Raw genomic sequence first — 23033 nt, forward strand, 5'->3', positions numbered from 1 at the left:
AACCACTCACAAGTTCACACAATTACTCGCAAGAAAAACACGACAGAAACACATCTATTCGCTCTTCTTGAATGCACCTCACTGCTTTATTTACAGCAGTTATTTCCATTGATATCAAGATTTGACATCTGAAGCCAAATGCGTCTAGTAGATACTCCTGTGCATCTTGGAGCTGCTGGCTGATCAGAGGTCCAGGATGATTAGTATAATTTTCGGATTAGAAAAAATAAAGATTCGAGACAAACATGTAAAAACATTTCTACAACCGGCAATAACTCGAATGACGACATATCAACTATGTACAAAAACATCAATAATATATTTATATATACTTTTATCATCATCTATACCCACTAAAATATATCAAAGCAGCAACTATTGGTCAATCTGAGGAACTCTTTTAGTCAAAAGTCCTGAAAACAGTTTAAATATCCTTCAGCTGTAAATGTGTGAACACCAGGGGGGAAAAATAAGAAAAAGAGCACAGGCAAGCAAATAAATAAAAAAATAGAGTCCAAAAATCTGTTCGTTCTCTCCGTGTAGTCTGGAATACTGAGTAGCAGGTAGAAAAGCAGTGTCTTGTACCTGTAGACAGTTTATTCTTGGAAGGATGCTAAATGTCATCCTACAGTTCCCAAGTTCAACAGGTTTGCCACCAAAGCCCAAAGTGTACAGATTCAGACACAACTCCATGTTGTCATGAACTCCATGTTGCCACAAACAGAGTAAGGTCACTTTTCTTTTCTTTTTCATCTATATTTTGTCTTTTTCTGGAGAGAGTTGGTGGATGAGGAGAGAGTCTGAGGAGATGTAAGGTTTAAAGCAGCCTTCTGGTTGTCTGAGGTTAATTTCACAGTTTGTTCCATTTGACCAGTCCTTGAAACTTGGCAATATATATATTTATATTTAAAAAAAAAACAGAAAAGAAGCAGTTATGTGTATTTTCTTCTTTAAATACAAAAAAAAGCCCGCACCCTGTATCATCATCATACTGAGGCAGTAAAGAAGAAAATGAATGTCCTGAGATTCCTTTCTGAAGGGCTTCTGGTATAGAGCTCAATAAAAGTGAATCTATAAAATGATGAAAAAAAAAAATTTATAATGTAGCTTGATGGGGTTTATAATATTAGGAAGGGTTAGATCGGGGTAGGGATAAGATGCGTCCATTTTTCTTGCCGCCATTCATATGCGTATACGGCACATGCTCCTCATAACTCCCTCGAAGGCCCACGGATGAGCCCTCGTCCCCATCTAGACAGCACTCCCTCTGAGAGTACGAGGAAGGGTCCAGCGGGATGCTCTCCATGTTCTCCAGGTCCATATCAAACTCTTCCGTCTCGGGCGGCTTGTTCTCCTCACTGTAGAAGAAGGAGGCCTCCTGAAACGAGGGATGCAGATCCTCCCGGAGCATCTCGATGATCTCCTGGAAGCTGGGCCTCATTTTGGGATTGTAATGCCAGCTCATCTGCATCAGGTTATGCCTGGAGGATCAGGAAACAGGAGACATGTCAGTTAAAGACCGAAGTCCTTAAAATTCCACTACATTTATTTATGTTAAATGTAAAGCCATATCAGCAGCAAAGCTATCTTCATTGTGAGATCAAAGTGAATAAAAAGTCATACAATTAACAAAAAACTATATAAGACATTTAAGATTAATATAAGAGAATGTCTAGAATACATTCAGGTGACACATATCAGCTACACACATCTATGAACTAAAACATTGTCTATTTAAATTAAAAACAGTGCAGTCCAGTATATGTTTAACAGTCATTGGCATTTGACAAGGAAAGCATGATGGTGATTTCATCTTAAATGACCTAAAAGGGACTAAAATAACGTGATCAAATTCTTATACTAGGATTCAATTGCTATAACTTCAAAATTCCAGTAACAGTTTCTAAGTCAATTTATGGAGATGCATTATAGCTATAATTTCTACCTTGTTACCAATTGTCTTCTTGTAAGAAAAAAAAAAAAGATTATAAACAAAATGTTTAAAAGAAAACTTGAAGTTTATAGAAAAATCCAAATATTTCTAGCAAATACAGAAAAAATGCATAGCTTAAAATAATAATATAAAAAGATAATTCTTTCGTGATATGCAGGTGAAATATTGGCAGGGCAAGTAGACTACTATAACTACTGGTCCAACTGACCAGCAGGAGAATAAAAAAAAAATCCATTATGAGCCCAGATACAGTAGGCTAAAGTTAGTATTGCAATAAACACCAACTTTGAGATGTTAACACGGGCAATATTTCAGTAATGCACTCACAATCTGTCTGCGCAGTTGTCAGGTCTGTCCAGGTATCCTCCATCCATCACAAACTTAAGAACTTGTTCATTGGACAGCCCCTGGTAGGGCTGCTCAGCCAGAGTACTGATCTCCCATAACACCACACCGAACGACCTTGACAAGCACAACGTGGGTCATTAGTGACTAAAACAAACCATAAGGATAGTCCTACAACAATGACATGTCTTTGTATGGTTGTTTGTGTGTGTGTGTGTGCATATGGACAGCTCACCAGCAGTCTGAATGAGCGGTGAAGACTCCATCCTTCAGCGACTCAGGGGCCATCCATCTCACAGGAAGCAGGCCCTTCCCACCCTTTCTGTAGTAATCCGTCTCATAAATGTCTCTTGTCATGCCAAAATCTGACAGCAGTCAACACAAGACAAAATAACACTATTAGAAAGCGCTTAAAATAACAGATGACACAATCCACGTACGAGACATACTACAACACATTCACACTTGTACCTCCTTTTTTATTATGAGCTTGCATTCAGCATCTCATTTTGGCACTTTTGTGTGGCATAGCTAGAATATTTTACTAGCTTTGTGCAGTTATTTTATTTCAGAAACTTACTTCAAAGACCCAAGACTAGTTCATAAATGGACAAAATTATACAGTGTTTTTTCTTCCACACGAAAACAAAGCATCTGAAGCAACACCTATTATGAAAAAATAAAATTTTAACAAGGTATTTACACAGAAATAATAATCGTGTGGCAGGATTAATGGTAAATGGACTGCATTTATATAGCGCTTTCAACAGACCCAATGGCCACCAAAGCGCTTTACATATTGCCTCACATTCACTCATTCATACACCGACGGCGGTGTCAGCCATGCAAGGCGCCATCCAGCAAAATGTGAGCTATTCAAATACATTTAAATTGAATTATTTTTAACTCTATACTGGGCAAATCAACCTTCGAGAGACAATTTTGAATATTTAACATGTATTGTTTGGTATTGGTATTATCCCTACATCCGAATATCCATACTTCCCTACTACAGTATGTGAAAAACAGTACGGTATGTGAAAAGAATAGTATGTCTGAATTCATAAAACATTAGGCGTAAAAGTACCTAGATAACATGTTACAAAGTAAAATAAATGACTAGCTTCCGGCCAAACGAACATACAGACTCCACTTAAGTCTAAAGTGCAACGTATGCGAGTAATGCAACACACTGCTGATATATACGCTACGCCATGACACACTACATTACTTCCGATGTCACAAGTTGCGCAAGTTGTGCTTTAGGCATAAGTGGACTGCGTATGGCTGTTTGGCAATTTTTATTTGTAACGTGTTAAATATGGATATTTTTCTTACACAAACGCATGGCTTCGCTTCAGAAGGCCTTTATTAACCCCCCGGAGCCGTGTGGAGCAGTTTTATGATGGATAGATGCACTTTTATGGACTTCAAAAAAGAAACGGCCATTCACAGCCATTATAAAGCTTGGAAGAGCCAGGACAATGTTTAACATAACTCCGATTGTATACACCTAGAGTAAATAATGGGCTAATTTTCATTTTTGGGTGAACTATCCCTTTAAACTTTAAATAAATATACCCCTATCACATTACGTACCTCCAATTTTTACGGTCAGGTCTTCGGCCACCATGCAGTTCCTGGCAGCAAGGTCACGGTGCACAAACTTCTTGGCGTTCAGGTAAGCCATGCCATCTGCTATCTCTGCGGCCATTTGAATCATCTCTTTCAGCGTTGGAGGAGGCCGACCAGGGTTATTCTGTAACAAAGTAATCAAACAACACAGTAAAACAAAAATCCAATATTTAAAAAGTCAGTCCTTTTTTAATGTGTAATATAAACTAAGCTAATATTCTACCTCCTTAAAACGGATTTAAAAGCTCTATTAAGTCTGATAGTGAAACTTCTGGTATGATTTGTTACCTCTGAGTCAGGTCTGAGAGAACGCAGGAAACTCTTCAGATCTCCATGTGTCATGAGCTCCATCACCACTAGAGTGGGCTGGCCTTTAGACACCACCCCCAGCAGCCTCACCTAACCCACAGAATCATGTCAGTTACTGTACATAATAGACTATGTCAAAGTCCAACCAGTGTTATTGTTAACTAAACCTAATAAAATAATTTTCAGTATTTAAAATAAAACCTGAAAAAGCATACGTTGAAAAAGGCTGTTTTTACTGACAATAAACACATTTATAATGTTACTAAATATTTCTATTTTAAATCAATTAGATTGTTTTAATCTTTTAATTCATCCAAGAATCCTGAAAAATGTATTCCTCGGTTTCCACAAAAATATTAAGCAGCAAAAACTTTTCAACACTTACAATAGTAAGGACCCATTATCAATATTTGAGCACCAATAATAATAAATAACTGATAATGATTGAGCACACAAATCAGAATATCAGAATGATTTCTGAAGGATCATGTGACTGAAGACTGGAATAATGATGCAGAAAATTCAGCTTTCATATCACAGGAATAAATCACATTTTAAAATATATTCAAATCGAAAACTCTTATTTTAAATTGTAATAACATTTCACACAGTATTACTGTTTTACTGTATTTTTGCATTTCAAATAAATGCAGCCTTGGTGAGCATAAGAGATGTCTTTCAAAAACATTAAAAATCATGATTTTTCTAAACTTTTGAGCCGTAGTGTATATATAAATATTAAGTTTAAAAAGTTGCCAAGGTAACTAACTTAAATAAATGTACTAAAAGAAAAAAAATAAATGAAAACATTAAATATAAAAAATAATAATAAACAGTATATAAACAAAACTAAAATAAGACTACAAAACATGCAAGAGACATGTCTTACCACATGGTGGCAGCTGAATGCCTTCATCACAGAAGCTTCATTGAGGAACTCAATCCTCTCTCTGAGGCTGGCCGACTCGTTAACCGTCTTCACCGCAACACTGGTCTGTGGCTCGCCTTTAACTATGTCCTTTCCGATGCCCTCATACACCATGCCGAAAGATCCCTGGCCTAACTCTCGCAATAGATTAATCTTTTCACGCGGCACCTCCCACTCGTCTGGCTCATACACTGCACAAACAACAGACATGCAGGACACACTGTGTCATTTTTGAAATGGAGCAGATCTCAAGCAAAAGAGAAAGTCATTTTAAATGTGATGATCTGCCTTAATCGATGGTTAATGTGATCAACTCTTCTATTAAAACTAAATTAAATGTGCAGCCATCAGAGGTGGAAAGAGTAATAAAATATTGTACTCAAGTAAAAGTACTACTACTTCAATGAAATTTTACTTAAGTACAAGTAAAAGTACCGGTCTAAAAATCGACTCAAGTAAAAGTAAAAAGTAGCTCATTTAAAATTTACTCAGAGTAAAAGTTACTTAGTTACTTTTTTAACAGCGGGGGTGGGGTGGGGTGGGGGGCTCTCCCGTGTAGGGTTGTAACGGTATGAGATTTGCACAGTATGGCAATGTCTCCGAAAATATTACTGTTAAAGGGATAGTTCACCCAAAAATTAAAATAAGCCCATGATTTATTGACCCTCAAGTCATCCTAGGTGTATATGACATTCTTCTTTCAGAGTTATATTTAAAAAGTCCATTAAAGTGCCTCTATTCACCATAAAAGTGCTCCATACGGGGTTAATAAAGGCCTTCTAAAGCAAAGCAATGAGTTTAAGAAAAAAAATCCATATTTAACGTTACAAAGTAAAATTCTAGCTTCCGGCCAAACGCAGTCTACTTGCGTCTATAGCACAACTTACGCAATTTATGACGTCGAAGTAGCGTAGTGCGTCATGGCATAGCGTAAATATCAGCAGTACGTCGCATTCCTCGCATAAATTGCGCTTTAGACTTAAAGGGCACCTATTATGCCCCTTTTCACAAGATGTAAGTTAAGTCCAACACACATTTATGTTCAAACATCATGTAAAAGTGAATTTTGCATAATAGGTGCCCTTTAAGTGGAATCTGTATGTTCGTGTGGCTGGAACCTAGTTATTTTACTTTGTAAAGTTTTAAATATGGATATTTTTCTAACACAAATTCATCGCTCTGGTTCAGAAGGTCTTTATTAACCCCCCGGAGCCGTGAGGAGCACTTTAATGATGGATAGATGCACTTTTATGGACTTCAAAACAGAAACGGCCATTCACTGCAGGATATTTGTTAATATAACTCCGATATTTGTTTGAAAGAAGAATTTCACATACACCTAGGATGACTTGAGGATGAATAAATCATGGGCTAATTTTAATTTTTGGGTGAACTATCCCTTTAATCAATTAATAAATAAATAAACGGTATCATTAAATTATTGTTATTATTATTATCATCAGTTAAAAAAATGACAGTTAAATGAATGAAAACAGTTTTTTGGTTTAACAAATGCTTTTATTATAACAAACTTAAAATTATTTGTTTGTTTTGTTTATTAAAATTTCAATAAAACATGTCTAATTAACTAAATTCAATAACTGACCAATGACCATTAGATTAACTATTTTTAACATTAATAATATATTAAAATGTTTAAGAATAATCCTATGAAATGTATTTTATTCAGAAAATGTATTTTATTAATACAAATAAATGTAAACTTTATCCTTTTATTTTTTGGGAAAGTTCTGCCGAACAGATTTATTAAATTAAACCATGGACCCAAAAAAAGATATTCCTTAAATAATGTTAAATTTTTTTAAATTCAAATTATTGTTGTTATTATTTTGAGAAGTATGTTCTATTGTAGGCATACAATAGTAATAAACCGGTAGGCTATTTCTATCATAATTTCTCCTAGTAACACTAAACTTTTATTTTGACGGGTTCTAGTGAAGACCTGTTTTAGAGTGTATTTGACAATGGTTTTTCTCAAATAAAATGATGAAAATGCTCATTAGGCGTTCTCTCAGAGCAGCTCTCTAAATGTTCATGTAGCCTATTTCATGTCCTCATATTGTTTGTGAGACGCTGAAAACACAATGAGCATCAGGCATACTTGAGTATGTAGTAGGCTACAGACGCGACGCAGCTCATTCACACAGAGGCACGCAGAACAAGCATATTTACATAGCAGTCTTTTTGCGCTTTAATATTCAGAGACCATGTCGCGATTTATTGCACAGCTCTACTTTCAATTTATTCATATAGCCTACATCATTGCGTGTTTTACGTGGAACCTGCGTTATGTAAATTGAATTTTCATTTGGATTTTGAATTCGGGGATTCACTCTGCAAACGGGACATACCTTTATCTGCACAGATGGATGGTGTTCTATGTTTCCTCCTTTTGCAGCCACATTGCGTCCACATTTTTTGCAAATTGGATATCTATCCTCGAGGACAACCACGCGTTTTTCCTACATCTAAAGTATTCACATACTGCCCATATGGTTCGCTTCATAAGAATTCAACAGCGTTTCACTTTTAGCTGGGTCTGCATCACCTTTTTTGCGCGTTTGTTCTCGCCATAGACGGTTCTCCCGCCCTTCAATCAATGTAGTAGTTTCCGGAGCGCGATTTTTTTTTTCCTTGTAAATTATTATTTTATTTATTTTTTACTCAGTAACGGATATGATTTAAAAATGGAGCGAATTACAATACTTCAAACAAAACGTACTTAAGTAAAAGTAAAATTACAGATTTTAAAAACTACTTAAAAAAGTAGAAGTACACAAAAAAACTACTCAATTACAGTAACGCGAGTAAATGTAATCCGTTACTTTCCACCTCTGGCAGCCATCAACTCCAGCATTTGCTGCCAAAGGTCACGCAGAGGGAAAGGAAAATTGCTTACCCTCATCTGGGCTGAAATACTCTGGATTTGGGGAGGTATAAAGTCGCCCAGTTGGACCTTCTGTTTGCCTGGTCAGATTTAAAAATGAAAAATTAAAGAAATTCATTACTTACCTCACAAAAAATACTTTCCTACAGTTTTCATGACAATCACAATACAAGACACTTACTTTTTCTTGAACATGAAAAAGCCCACACTTCCCATCACAAGTAGTAAAAAGACACAGATCACAGGACCGATCACAATCTTCAGCATGCTGGATGGGTCCACACCTGTTCACATAGGCACAACATATATATATATATAATAGGTGTGCACTTTCAAACCAAGTTGTGTACAGGTGCAGTACACAATGGAGCAAATAATAATTACAAGATTAAATAAAAAATATTATTTATATACTGATATTATTAGGAAGCCTTAAATGCCATGGAATTTTTTTCAAATTAATATATTAAAACTTTTTTTTTTAAATAAAACCCAAAGCAAACTTAAACTATAAAAATGACCACACAACAAAACCAATTTATAGTATAAAAAAAAAAAAAAAAAAAAAAAAAAAAAACTTAACTAATGACATCTTCCATATTGAACAACTGTAATTTTTTTTTTTTACAATTTTCCCCTAATTAAACTAAGAGGTTGAAACTTTGTGTCAATAGTATTAGTATGTGAATATTTAGTCTTTTTTTCCACATATACACAAACCTTTTCGAAAATTCAGTTATGTGGGTCTTATGCATAATTTAATAACTGATGATATAATATACATAGGCATTATGGACAAGCCATCTTACGTAGGTCCTGAACATAGAAGTGTGTTGGCTCTGTCCACGATCCATTGCCTGCCAGGGAGGTAGCTCTGATCCGCACTGTATAGTTCCCAGGGTGCACCACTCTCAGCTTGCAGCCTCCGTCTGCAATATAATTCTTCCTGGATACGCAGTGGTGCAGCTCCTAAGACATAAAGGCATGCAGTTAGATAGATAACCCATATTGCCGTGCACATCAGACTCAAGCCACCCATTATCCAGTGGCAAAGGCTCTGTTTTTATCATGTTTTTAAAGTCCATCTCACACTAATACATATAAATATTACTCATCAGACTTTGATGAAACTGTAATAGGTCAGTGTAAACAGTTACAACAGTGTTTCAAATCCATCAACCGAAACAGGTGCATGCGCCGTTAAGTGCAAAACCATGTTTTGCTTTGCTTACAACCATTATTAACCTTTATATAATCATCACTTGTTTATCTGAGGCTTTTTTAAAAACAGTATTAGGAACATTACTACCGTCCCTGGCTGGATTTCTCCATGGTTACAGAAATACACAGCTGATACAATTATGCTAAAAAAGCTTGTTTATTTGGAGCTATTTGGAGATTTCAACAGGATTGATAAAAATCAGTTTAAAAGTGCAGCCAGTGTTCATGGGAGCAGAGTGCAGGCTTCGATCTCCATCCTGTGTAAGAACTCACCTCTGTATCTCCCAGCCTCTTGTAGTGGACTTCATAGAGAATAATCATGCCGTTAGGGGCCTTAGGCTCCATCCACCTGATGTGTACGGAGTACTCAGACACCTCATAGATTATCAGACCCACAATGTCATCAGCTTTTTCTGTACAAAAACAGAAACAAACAGATGACAATAGGGGATATAGCCAATAAAAAAATAGCTATACTCAATGAAATAATGCATCATAAAATTACAATCCCACACCTTCGGGCATGGTGCGGGCACTGACGTAGGCCGCCATACTGCAGCGAGCGGGGTCATTCTCATGGTTGCAGGCATGGATTTCTATCTGGTAGCTGGTGAAATGGCGCAGACTGGAGATGACTGTTGACTCTTTGGCATGCACAATCAGTGAAATCTTATTGGCCTCTGCTTCCTCCTCTGGGCTACGAGTGGCAGAGCCATTGGGTAACGAGGAGGGCGTAGTGAAAAGACGAGAGGAGGTCCTATTAGCAATGCCCACCAGTGATCTGCGCTGTCTTGATGGCCTGGGTACACAGAAACATGTAAAGAGAAGGAAGTCAGTCTAGATTCTTAAAGGTGGGGTAAGTCGTTTTTTATAATATGCTGTTGGCCAATGTTGATGTTTGAAATCAACCCAAACAAACACACCCCTTCTTCATTGCTCTGCCTCCAAAACTCACACTCTAATCCTACCAGCCCTGCTCCGGGTCGGTCTCAAACCTCGATCCCCCTGCAAGCGAGTCGAGTGCACTAACAATGACGGTAAACATTAGAGCATTAGCTCTAGAAAATGATCTTGCATTAGAGCATGTTGTAGACTGTAAGGCTGTTGTACTGTTTGTGTAAATTTGCCTACAATACATCACGGTTTAGAAAACAGATGTTTGTGGATGTTGAAAAAGTGAGCTTATGTTGAGATTCCAGCTGATGCGAGTTTAAGCAGCCTCACTCAAACATCAAACAGCAGTCTGATTGACTAAATGACAGTTCTACATGTTGCAGCACTCATTTCATCCAATAATCTAATGTTCATCTGCACTAAAGAAATGTTCAACCCTTCAAAGGAATGAGGGAAAAATGTAAAATAATATGAGATATTGACATATGACATATGACTCTTTTCTTCACTCTCGCTCAGAAGGAAAAGGGCTGCACAAATGAGAAAGGACAGACCACAAATGACAGTGTAATTGCACAAAACAGTGGCAAATTACAGTTTAGGAAATATCTGGAATCTGAAATAAATTAAAGTGACTATTAATTCAACAGCTCTGAACCGATTGAAATATGAGAAATCTTTTGAGCATAGTCTTTAGACATTTCCTATTGAAGCAGGTTCTTAGCAGAAACACACTAATTATGAAAGATAATTTGATTGGACAAAAATACTTACCACCTTTAACACAACTAAGATGTTGTTATTTTTTTACTCAAACTTTAATTTGGCAAGGATGCATGAAATTGATTTGAAAAGACATTCTATTTCTATTAATCAAAGAATCCTGATCACGGTTTCCACAAAAATACTAAGCAGCACAACTGTTTTCAACATTGATAATAATAAGTGTTTCTTGAGCACCAAATTAGAATGTTTTTTGAAGGATCATGTGACAATGAAGACTGGAGTAAAATTGGAGTGAAAATTGAAAACAGTTATGTTAAGTTTTAATGTTTCACAAATATTACTGTTTTTACTGTATTTTTTGGTCAATAGATTTTCATTTAAAAAAACTCTTACTGACCCCAAATGATTGAAAGTTGGTGTATTTGATGCATTTAACCAGAAGACAAAGTCTAAATGTGTATCTTTGCTAAAGGGTATTTTGGCCATATTTTAGTACAACACTAGCATGCATGGACTGCAAGCCACAGAATTCGAGATGGGTCTGTCCGCGTACTGCAAGAGAGGGGCGTAACAGGAAGCGGGCATAACTTGAAGGGGGCGTAACTTGAAGTTGTCCAAATCACAAAGAACCACACGATGTGTCAAACTCAAAACTGTTGTCGGCAAGATACCAGCTCGTATTAGCCTGGGTTTCCCCAGACTGCCTTTGCGCAGCGCGATTTTATTCTCGCTGAAAGGCAGTCTGGAAACCATGGACCTGATTTTCGCCTCGTTTAGGGAACCAATCACAGAACGGGGAGGGAGCAGCAAGACAATGACGACATCTTTGCGACACAACTAAGCAGTTTGTTTATATCTATGGAGTCAACATGGCAGCAGACGCGAAGCTACCTTTTGATGCAGCCTTAGATATTGTTCTAAGTAGTTTAGATCGCAATTTTATTTAGAAAAAAGAGCAGCGTTTGGCGTTAAACCATTTCTCTACATACGTCATCTGGTATAATGGAAACGATTGGCTATGAGCTACGTACAGGCGCATTTGATAGACATTCTTAGCACCCAATAAACGGCGCCGGCGCATTCGTAAACCACGCCTCAAATACGAGAAAATGAACATGTGGTTCCCAGACCCAAGTCTCAACGAGAATTGGGTCTGGCGTTAGCCAGGCTAAGCTCGTATAGAGACAACGGTAAGAATATTTTCCCGAGATAACCGTGTTTCGAAGTGTTTAAGTCATATTGCTGCTTTTTACATTGCAGCAAGGGCAGAGCAAAGCGTTTTGAACTTTGAGCTTGTCAATCTGTCTCGCTGAGTGTCCCACAGATGCCAGCAACACAACAGTAGTAGATCGCCCTGGAATGGTCACTTGCCATTAATAAAATGTAAATGCATGGGTAAGATGTCACCTAATAGATGTAAATGCATAGATGTCGCCTAATTTATTGTTTTCTATAACCGTTTACGACTGTTTCCTTTTTATTTTTTTGTGCAGAGGTGGTGCTTTTGAGTGACGATTCCTCATTCGTTCATTATCAAGTTGATTCAAGTCGAGGTTCTAGTGCTAAAATTATTTGAATCATCATAATATAATAATTACTTCTACAATAGACTAATGCTTTGTTTTAGACAATAAGTGTTTCTTTTAATTTCACATTTTTCTGGTGGCACACCACTACTAAAATGAATACTGAGGAAACATGTTAAAATAAAATAAAAATCGGAACATGTTTTACACATGATCCCGTCTCTTCTTTTGTCAACAGGTGTGGTAAACTGGAACACATCGTCAAAGGAGCATAAAAGGACCTACAGAACTCCGTATCTAATCTCCAATTGCATTCAATGCAATTCTCTCTACAACGACTGTGAAACCTACAGGGGATGTGGACAGAGGGGAAAACTACAATGATTAGATTCTACTGTTTTTATGTGGCTGGGGGCACTTTCTGAGATCTGATTTTCTATTGGATATTTTGTTATAGGTGTGCTTGTTGTTCATTTGTCTCAAAAGTATAATTTGTTTGCATTTAGCTGTTCATTAGTGCTGTGTACATCAGTATCACCAGCAAATCAGGCATACAATAAGACATCAAAAAATGTTTACAATTATTTATAAAAAATAAATGAAAAAAAGGAAATAAAGCCCAATTCCAAAAGGATATATTAGTGCTTGCTCCACACTCTAGTTAAGGTGGGACGAATAATTGATAAAACAATACATAGCAATATGCTTTCTTGCAATACATTATCAGTACCTTGGCACTAATGCAGATCGCAGCTTGCTTTACTGTATACCAAAACAAGCATTTCGGTTCTTGAACAGCTAAGAGTCAGTTTAATCAACTCTATTATGTTCAGTTTGTGTTAAACTTGAGCGTGAGCGATTCAAAAGCATACGGAACTGTCTGTTCTCTGACCGCTCTCGCGGTACTTTGAACATTGGTCATCTGTGCAGCGCTGCCTGCTTTAAGTCGAAAAAAAACAAAAACTGTGAGCAATTTGAGGTGGGCGTATTGAAGTGGGCGTAACTTGAAGTATGGGTTCATTACAAGCATCGCCTCTAGAGGGAGCACAGGAGCATTTCATGTGGTTGGTTTTAACTATTCCAGTGGTAAACCACTACCAGAGCACCACAGCCTTCAGTTATTTCCTCATATAAGAGCTCAGGACAGGAGGATTCAGCACTTTTGGTATGTTATAAGAGCCAAAGCATTTCCGAAGATAAAATCATCTCAAGTAAAACAATATTTTAATGTCTAAAAAAAAAAAAATCGAATACTTTTTATAGACTGTAAAGTCGCTGTGAATAAAATGTGCAGACCATCTGCAAAAGTCAACCATAATATGTAGAACAATGAAGGGTAGCGAGACAAACCACCTGTGTAAGAGTCTGCACTTCCTCTGAATGCGTTGTGGTTGTCCTTGTCAACATTGTCCATCCCTACCACAGACCAGACAACATCTTCCACTCAAAAAAAAAAGATTACACTAAACCAAGGCCTGTACAAAGCATGAGAGAAAGTTTGTGTGTATGTGGGAGTGTACATGTGTGTGTAAGAGTGGAACGAGATCTTTAGCTGTGAGAGCCAGCTGTGAGCTTCTGAAGGCCAAAGATACACATAGAAGGTGGAAACGCACCAAACAAAAACATGTACTCAAGGTCTTGGTGGAGTCAAAAACAACCCGGCGAGGGAAAGCGGTCTGACCACTACTAAGACGTTCAACCCTGAGCTTAGAACTCTGGAGAAAACAGATGAACACCATAACAACATGAACAACTTGAGAACATCCACCTAGAGGGTCACATCAGCTGAAGATTGTGATAGCTGCATCTCAAGAGTCTTTGAATAGAAAAATATGTTTCTGAGCCCATGGTAATAGGGGGAACTATTTTGATAATTGATCAATCTGTTGATTATTTCATCTATTAAATTTCACATCTTTCACAATGCTCTCCTTCAAACTATATGAAAACGGTTTGTATAAGTTTATATAATGCATGATATACAATAATGAACACATGTCAATAATGTATGCTATATATTGTCTATATATGAAAATTGCATTACATAATATATGCAATATACCGGTTATATGAGAAAGTCTCTATAATGTATCTATGCTATATTTTGCCATACTATTAAAAAGTTTATATAATGTGAGCTATGTATTGCATACATATGAATGTCTATATAATGCATGATATATATTGTCTATACATTAAATAGTATATGTAATATATACATATTATGTTCATATGTATGCTGTATATATTGTTTATGTAAGGAAAATGATATGCTATATAATATATGCTATATATTGAGTGCAAAAATAGTAAAAATTCATATTTTTTTCATAATAATTTTATTTTCATTACCGATTATATGATTAGTGTTTGCAGTTCTAATCTACACTAGTTAAATGAGGAACCGTGATATTTACCTGAGCTCAAAGACTTCATTATGGAGGTAGTCCTCAAAGGTTTTGCGGTACTCGGACTCCTCCGCCTCTTTCTTCAGCTGTTTCTCCGTTTTGGGGCAAGCACAGCAGCGGCTATCTTGGCCCTGATCCTCGGTTTGGTTCCACTTCTGTTCCTCTTCGTTGTCCACTTGTGTGGGGGCTCTGGTGGGTAGCTTCATTCCTGAACAGAAACACAAGGCTTAGATTTTGTTCTGCTATCTTTTTATAGATACAATTCAGATTCTTACCAACCCTAAACTATTGAACAGTAGTGTGTATGTTTTATATACATATGCTCATGTATGTTTTCTAACCTTTCTGACAGTAATCAAACTTGTAGAGCTCGCTAGCCTCTGGTTGCTGCTGGCAGAAGACTAAGTAGTGTGTGATGTTTCCGTTTGGATCGTTAGGGGGCTTCCACTTCAGAATGATCTGAGATGAGGAATTTGACGAGGATATGGGGTCCAGGGGCACGGAGGGTTCTGAAAAACAACAACAACAAAAAACTCATTAGTAAATGGAACAAACAAGAATGATTTTAAATAAGAACAAAGCCAAAAAGGTAGACTAGTAGAACAGTAGACTCTAAACAAAACTCCATTCTGGTTAGACCACATTGTCAGACTAGGTCGCCAATGAGACAAGAAGAATAACGACAGCTTCCTCCTAAAAAGGAAGTAGAAGGACACCATCGATGTCACAGTGTGCGAACCCAACCGTTTGCCAAACCAGAAAGACAAAAAAGAGAGAAAAACCCTGAAGCACTGCTTTCAGCTCTTGCCAACCAGCTGCCGAAACAATGTTTTTTAGCTTAGTGAATGGTTATGTGGTTTATCAGGAAGGAAAGACAAAACAAGCTAAAAGGAAATCAGACAGACACCTAGCAGCTCTGAAAGCAAACCACATTTATTTTTTCTCCTTAATCACGGCCTGGCATGATGTGCACACAGCTAAATTATTTCATACCACTGAAAGTCACCAGCGGTCTGTTTTACCAGCCTTTGACCTCTTTTATTCCTCTCCCATACTAAGGCTGCAAGATTAACACTGCTACTGAAATCGACTTACAGAAAAGACTAGAGAAATTACTACATTTAGTTTTAAACAGGCTTGGTAAGGATATCATGAATACAAATGCTGTAAAGTGAAAGGTCTTAAAATAGTAAATGGATGTTCTGAAGGCCATACAAAAAACTGGTCATCCCAACTTTCTACATTTCTTCTAGGTTTGCCTTAAAAGTTTAATTTTCCTTGAAGGAAACTTTCCAGAAGCTCTTACTGGTAGCATTGGTGCGGACATAGATGATTTCGCTCTTTGCTCCGTGGACCTGGTGTTCATCAGCAGCGGAGAGCTGGGTTTTGACCATGATGGCGTACTGCGTCCACGGCTTCAGAGGGTGGATGAGGTAGCCGGGCTCCTGCTGTTCTTTTCCCTCTGTGGCACGAGGTGGAGGGTCCACATCTGCTATGACCCAGCTGTTAGAGCCACATGCATCCTGACCATCGAACTCAGTTACATTCTTATATGGCCTTGAGAAGCAGAGAGATATGTTATCAAACACTAACACAGAAATCACTTCATTGCATTGAGCTAGACACCATTTTTAAAATGGTGAAAATTAAAATGAGGCTGTGAGGGATAGTTCGTATAACCTGGTGTGTATCATTGAGTCGACAAAACATAAAATATAAGTTTCCATAAGACAGAATGCTCTGGATTTCGGATGGAACTTCTATCCGTCACAGTCTCAATTTCATTCACAACACATCATATGCTGTATGTCTTGATCATGGGTGCACTATACAGGATTTTCAGTTACAGTTCAACATTCAAACTTGGCCCCTCGTTTGAGCACCGCCAGAAGCACAAGTCCTCTACCCTGACATGATTTATCAGTTGCATACGCAGTCCAACCGACTCAAGCGAATACCAGCGGGAAGATGAGCAATGAGCTTTTTATTCAAATATTGTATTTATCACGCATAAATAGCTTTTTTTTTTTGGTACATATGAAAGAACAGTTACGCTAATAGATAAATGATTGGCTGGGACGACACACCCACTGCCCAAGGTTGCAGTCCAAAAATGTCTCGAGCACAGGAATTCAAGAAGAAAATGTGTCTCTGTAGACACAAACACCACTGCACACTTCAGTAATTATAGGTTGAGAGTAGGGCTGTGCGATATATCGAAAATATCAAAATATCGCAAATTCGCATATCGCGATATGCATATCGTAATGATTTGCGATAAATGAACAAAATAATACAAAGCTATATAGTTTTACGACACAGATCATCTGACATGCGGACGTTAGTTGTGTGTGTGCGTGCGCATAGCGCCCGCGTGCTCACTGCTCTGACGTCTGACCATCAACAAGCCAGCACGCAGTGAGTGACGCGCTCATAGCAAACTAATATGATAAAATGAGCCAGCCTGAGACATCCGCAGCTGCTGCCGACGATTTAGTGCCAAAACGAAGAAGCACCTCAAAGATATGGCAGTTTTTTGGATTTAAAAGAGATGACCACATGCAGACTAGAGCCCTGCACGGGCCTCAAATCTAGGCCCTAGCCCGGCCCTGGCCCGAGACGCTCAGGCCCTAGCCCGGCCCGTGTCCGACAGCTCATCAGAATTATCAGCCCGAGACCGACCCGAGCCCGTTTTTTTTTTTTTTTTTAATATAGGCTACATGTAGCCTGGTCTAGGGCAAACTAACTATTTGCAGCCATTAAAATAGTTCCGTTTTGTTAATTATGTTTCTTTTCATTTCTTTATTAAGTTAATTTAGACAAATGTTCGGTTTCTTTTTGTTTTTTTTATTGACGACCAAGCAGCCGACAGCGAGTTAAACATGTTTGATCCATTTAGCCTCTCAAATCAACACTTTACTTGGCTACAATAAAATCCATAAAACACCTTAAGCATATCACACATAGACAGTTATAGTTTAAACGTCTATTATCATTTTTTAAAAGCTGAGGCAAACTGCTCTGCTGCTCACAGTGGCAACAGCGCTCGTAAACGAAATGAGCTATAGCCTCTAAACAAATCAAATAAATGGCATTAAATTAAAAACAAACATGCACATTATCTTACCTCAAAAATCAAGTCTTCACTACAGAACATGGCCATTCTTATTTCCAATAGTTTCCAACAGACTGATGAAAATAAAGTCGTTTTCAAACGAAAGCCAACAAGACAGCCCCCTAACATGGCTAAGAACAGTTACAGAGCATCGTGAAGAAAAATCACAGCATCCACAGTGGAAGGTTTTAATCCAGTCGTACTTTTTTCTTGAACTATTCCAGCTGCGCTGAAGTCACGCTCGCTATACTTCTGCTGCTGGCGGGGACACTAAAAACAGCGAGCTGGTCGCGCAAATCTTGGGTCGCGCCGCCGGGAAACCTGTGTGCGTGCGTGTGTGTGTGTGTGCGCGAGCGCGAGCAGACTGTCATGTGTCAGTCATATGTCAGTGTGATAGGTTTAAAACGTCTTTCTATGTTTGTTTTTCCATCGTCAACTTCTCATATTTAATTTTAATACATGTCAAAAATAGGCTATAAAAAGAAGGATAAGCCTAAAACAGGCCCGAGGCCCGGCCCGCGTGTGAACGATGACGTGAAAATTGGCCCGAAGCCCGGCCCTAGGGGCGTAAATAAGTCGGGGCCCGTCGGGCTCGGGCTGAAATGCAGGGCTCTAATGCAGACTGAAGTTATATGTAAAACATGTAAATCTCGTGTAGCAACGAAAACGGGAAACACTTCAAATCTGTTCAGTCACCTCAAAGCAAAGCACAACGATTTGTATCAGCAATGCTCGGCAGAAAAATCTTCAAGCTCAGGTGAATCAACCCTCGTTCACCAACCCAAGCAACAATCCATATCATCAAGCTTCGAAAGCATAACACCATATCCTGTAAGTTCCCGCCGTCATAGTGAGATAACCAAGGCCATTAACGTTACACGCTATCTGGCAAAGGATATGGTTCCGATCGCCACAGTCGGGAAACCAGGGTTTTTCTTGGCAAAAACAAAACAAAAAGAGAGCAAAGTAGTAACTCCACTGTTTCTCAAGTGTTTTTGTTTACTTGAATGTTCATGTTTTCAGGTTGATGTAGGCCTAACTATATAGTGGAGCAAAGTATTAGTGATATTTTTATTTTCTGTTTGTTTACATTGTTAAAATGTAATTGTAACATTTAAATGTAATGTTAAAATGTAATTTGTGTTAATGCAACATAAAAAAAACTGCTGTTGTTCACTTTCAAAAGTTGTAGTGATTTCTTTCCCCTAAATAATTTGAAATTTTGGTTATATGATTTCTCTTAATACAATTTTAATTGATTTTAGAAAAATAAATATCGTATCGCATATCGAATATCGCATTATTTAGCAAGATATCGCATATCGCATTTTTCTTCAATATCGCACAGCCCTAGGAGAGGCATTATTTTTATTTATTTTTGTGTGTGAAAATCCTGCATAGTGCACCTTTTAGGTCCATTTAAAAAAAAAAAGAGTTGAGTCACTTACGCCTCTTTGTATAAAACCATGAATCCCAGAAGGTCTCGAAAATCTGGCGGCCAGAAAGGTTCCCATTTAATTATGATCTTGTCTGAAAGTGTGCGAATCTGTGTGAACTTCAAAACCTGGCTCTCACCTAGTCAAACACCAACAAAAATGCATTCAGATTTATTTAAAAAAAGGCACATGAGCATAAAGGAAATGCAAAGCTATGTCTTCCTCACATGAAGCCTGATCTCCATTGGTCTTTGAGACAATGTCATTCTTTGTTTGCCGGTCCTTAGTGCCAGTCAACTCCTCCATCTTCCGGATCTCTGACATGCAGAGTTTGGAGTTATGATGGAAAAACATGCGACCCTGCTGGATGGACAGGTTGTGTTTGGTCCAGTCCCACAGCTGACGGAGGTTCTGGTTATCGAGAGCGTAGAATGAATAATTCCTGATGGGAAATAAAAAAGCACACAATTAAGGCAGGAGGAAGAGGAAGAGGAAGGAATAGAAAGATGACATGGTATCATTATGGTTGACAAGCAACACCTGACAACGCAAATGGATAAAGCCAACAGTTTGGAAAACATATGAAGAAGACTCATACCCGACTTCCTGCGTCTCTCCATGGATGATTCGGAGCTTGCGAAGGAAAGATAGCGAGACTAGGGCATATGAGTGTCGCACTGTCAGGTAGCCGGTGATCTCCTCCAGCTGCCCCAGGTTAGCTTCCAGCTCTGCGGCTATGTTATCTAACAGGGAGAGGCGGAAAGAAGAGCAAGGTTAAAATCTGAATTTAAGAAAGTCTGCACACTGTTAAAATGTACAATGAAGTACAATAAGGCTACTCTGTACATTTTTTATAGGTTTCTGTTATTGATTAAATTGAATTATTCGACTGAATTATTGGAAGTGAACACACACCCAAGGTGGTAATGCAGTCACAATGCGAAATAGATTTATTTATGATATTGTTATTTATTTTACTTTTTTTTATTATTAGTATACCCCTAAATAACTGAAAAATAAATAATAATTAAAATGAATAATAATATTATTATTATTATATACAGTATATATATTTCTTAATAATAATCAGAAAATTATTATTATTATTATTATGTAACTGGGAGGTAAATGCACCACCAGAATACAGTGATCAGAACACAGAAGGGGACCTGAATCTAACAGTATAGGAAAATGGTTGCCATTTTTGGACAACAACCAATTATAAAGATTAGTCGTCATTAGTCATAAAAACATTTGCAGAATGCTGATTAACCAATCAGAACCATGAATTCCAGAGAGCTCTACACTAAAGATTCCCTTCTATGCTGCACAAAGTGGAGAAATTGTATTGTTCTTACTCCCTCCGCGGATGTTGATGACCAAACTGCCGTTGATCACGGTGCATCCTCTCAGAGCTTGTGCCGAAGTGACTGAGTCTACTGTCTTCAGCCCCATGCACACTTTGGGACAAAGGCCAGCACAAGGGGTGCAGTTCAACCTGCGGCACAGAACACAGTCACATGTACACAAAGCCACACGACAAACAAAAGTCATTCATCCGTACGTTCTGTAAACGGACACAAAGAAATGCAGATATGATGGAGCGTTTCTATTCTCGTTGACATCAAGGCAAATATGTAGCATTAAGACAATAACTGATTGTCTGTGTCAAGGACATGAATCCTGTTGCGCAAAGTGCCAGCGCTGTTTCGGTGGGAGCGGGGGCGCGGATGACCTTGCGGGGCAGGCCGAGGGTGCAATCAAGGATGAATGAGACATTCTCTCAGACGTGCCAGAGACACAACTTAATCACTGATTGTTTTTGTAGAAGTGTCACGCCTGACTGAGGAACTGTTTGTCCTCTGTGCAGGATGCTTTCAGCGCCACAGTTTCCTGTGAAACTTTGATACGTATATGTGTATGACAACTTTAATAAAGTGTGAATCCACAAGCAAAACAAAGGATATGGAGAAGTGATTTTCATAGTCTTAACAATCATACTAGTGTCACAACATAATACCAGATCTGAAGCCGTGTCAAGAATATGCACAAACCACCGATCGGGCAAAGCTCAAGTCATTTCCTTTATGGGCTTTCGCTGTGTTTTGCACCTTGTTACTCTTTTTTGGTACCCGCCAAAAAGGACGGAATGTGCTGCGCTTTATCCAGCTAATCTGATGGAAAGCTGGTGCGTGGGTGAAATCCTTATTGCAGACATATCAGAGAGTCCAGTATGTCGTGTCTCCCTGCGGCAAGGATTCAACTCAGAGTCGTTTATCTGTCAGTAGCCAGACGGCGCTCCCTGTCTATGCATCTGACAGACAGAGAGAGACAAGCCGATGAGGACATGGATGTCGAAACTCCTGATATCTCAATGAACGCGGTTAACGTGCTGAGACTGTAACCGAGGTCGGCAGCACGGGGTGTGAGGTTGGACCACTGCACTGTTGTCTGTCCAGCCTCTGTGATTTGTGTGTCTGCTGTCTGAATTCCCACAGTGCACCCAAACTGCCCAGCCCAGGGGTCATACTGGCAAGGGGGAAGCAAGAGTATCATGAGAAAGAGAGAGAGAAAAAAGGAACAGAAAAATAGAAGTGTCCTATCTGGCAGAACATGCATTACAGGGTCAGTTCTGTCATCATTTACTCATCATATTTCTGCTTCAACCACATATTATTATTATTTTTATTCCACGGAACACAAACAGGATGGCGATTCAGACTTTCAAGCTCAAAAAAAGATAAGTAGTAGGGCTGCCCACAACAAAAGATTTTTCTAGTCGATTAAGAGTCGTGCATTTAAGCCATTTGTTGACTTCTCACATTTATATTAATTTAATTACTTGAATATATATACTGAGGAGAATACTAAACCATAATTAATGAGCATTTAATATACAGGTGAAACTCGGAAAATTTGAATATCGTGCAAAAGTTCATTTATTTCAGTACCGTAATTCAACTTAAAAGGTGAAACTAATATGTTATATAGACTCATTACATGCAAAGTGAGATATTTTAAGCCTTTATTTGTTATCATTTTGATGATTATGGCTTACAGCTTATGAAAACCCCAAATTCAAAATTAGAATATTGTGAAAAGGTTTTCATAGCTGAATAAAACAATGATGTATGACCAAAATTTTTTATTTTAAGTTGTTTCCGCAGTTTTCAGGATTGAGCCGGCACCTCAATGTCATGCAGTAAGCTCGCTCCGCACAAACACTTGGATATTCGCCTAATAATAGCATACAATTATCTAGTTTAACATTAGAGCGAGCGGCTAGGTAAAGTTACATGTTTCAAATGATAAGCCATATTTGCTGGTCAATGGCTGGGTGACCGTTTGGACTTTCTCACAAAGAACCGCTGTTAACGATCTGACCCTCACGGACTGCGTGACTTCGACACAAGTTTTTTTTTTTTTTTTTTTTGGACTAACCGACTAATACAATTTTGGTCGACTTAAGCCTCATCTAGTCGACTAACGTTTAGTCAACTATTAGGGGACAGCCCTAATAAGTAGTACCATAAAAATGGATGATACAACATCTGAAGCCATTAAATTGTAACATCTGAGAAACAAACAAAACTAAACTCATTATCCACAAAATATCTTGGTATAAAAT

At 38.1% G+C, this 23033-nt stretch overlaps 1 protein-coding gene across 2 annotated transcripts in view; it reads right to left on the reverse strand.

The window, feature by feature from the left end:
* Positions 1–64: 64 nt before the first annotated feature.
* insra (insulin receptor a) overlaps positions 65–23033 on the reverse strand; it is a 65282-nt gene continuing 42313 nt past the window's right edge. For both annotated transcript variants that reach the window (XM_079614123.1, XM_079614122.1), the window contains 18 exons: positions 20764–20903; positions 20004–20148; positions 19633–19847; positions 19418–19544; positions 16161–16411; positions 15196–15363; positions 14864–15062; positions 9816–10099; positions 9574–9713; positions 8889–9048; positions 8261–8363; positions 8092–8159; positions 5133–5362; positions 4223–4333; positions 3899–4058; positions 2535–2664; positions 2282–2416; positions 65–1481 (listed from right to left, as the gene is read on the reverse strand). In XM_079614123.1, the coding sequence (XP_079470249.1) occupies positions 1127–1481; positions 2282–2416; positions 2535–2664; positions 3899–4058; positions 4223–4333; positions 5133–5362; positions 8092–8159; positions 8261–8363; positions 8889–9048; positions 9574–9713; positions 9816–10099; positions 14864–15062; positions 15196–15363; positions 16161–16411; positions 19418–19544; positions 19633–19847; positions 20004–20148; positions 20764–20903 (3121 nt within the window). In that variant the 3' untranslated portion in view covers positions 65–1126. The remainder of the gene's footprint in view (positions 1482–2281; positions 2417–2534; positions 2665–3898; positions 4059–4222; positions 4334–5132; positions 5363–8091; positions 8160–8260; positions 8364–8888; positions 9049–9573; positions 9714–9815; positions 10100–14863; positions 15063–15195; positions 15364–16160; positions 16412–19417; positions 19545–19632; positions 19848–20003; positions 20149–20763; positions 20904–23033) is intronic.

Source organism: Phoxinus phoxinus, assembly GCF_949152265.1.
Source record: "Phoxinus phoxinus genome assembly, chromosome: 5".
NCBI lineage: Eukaryota > Metazoa > Chordata > Actinopteri > Cypriniformes > Leuciscidae > Phoxinus > Phoxinus phoxinus.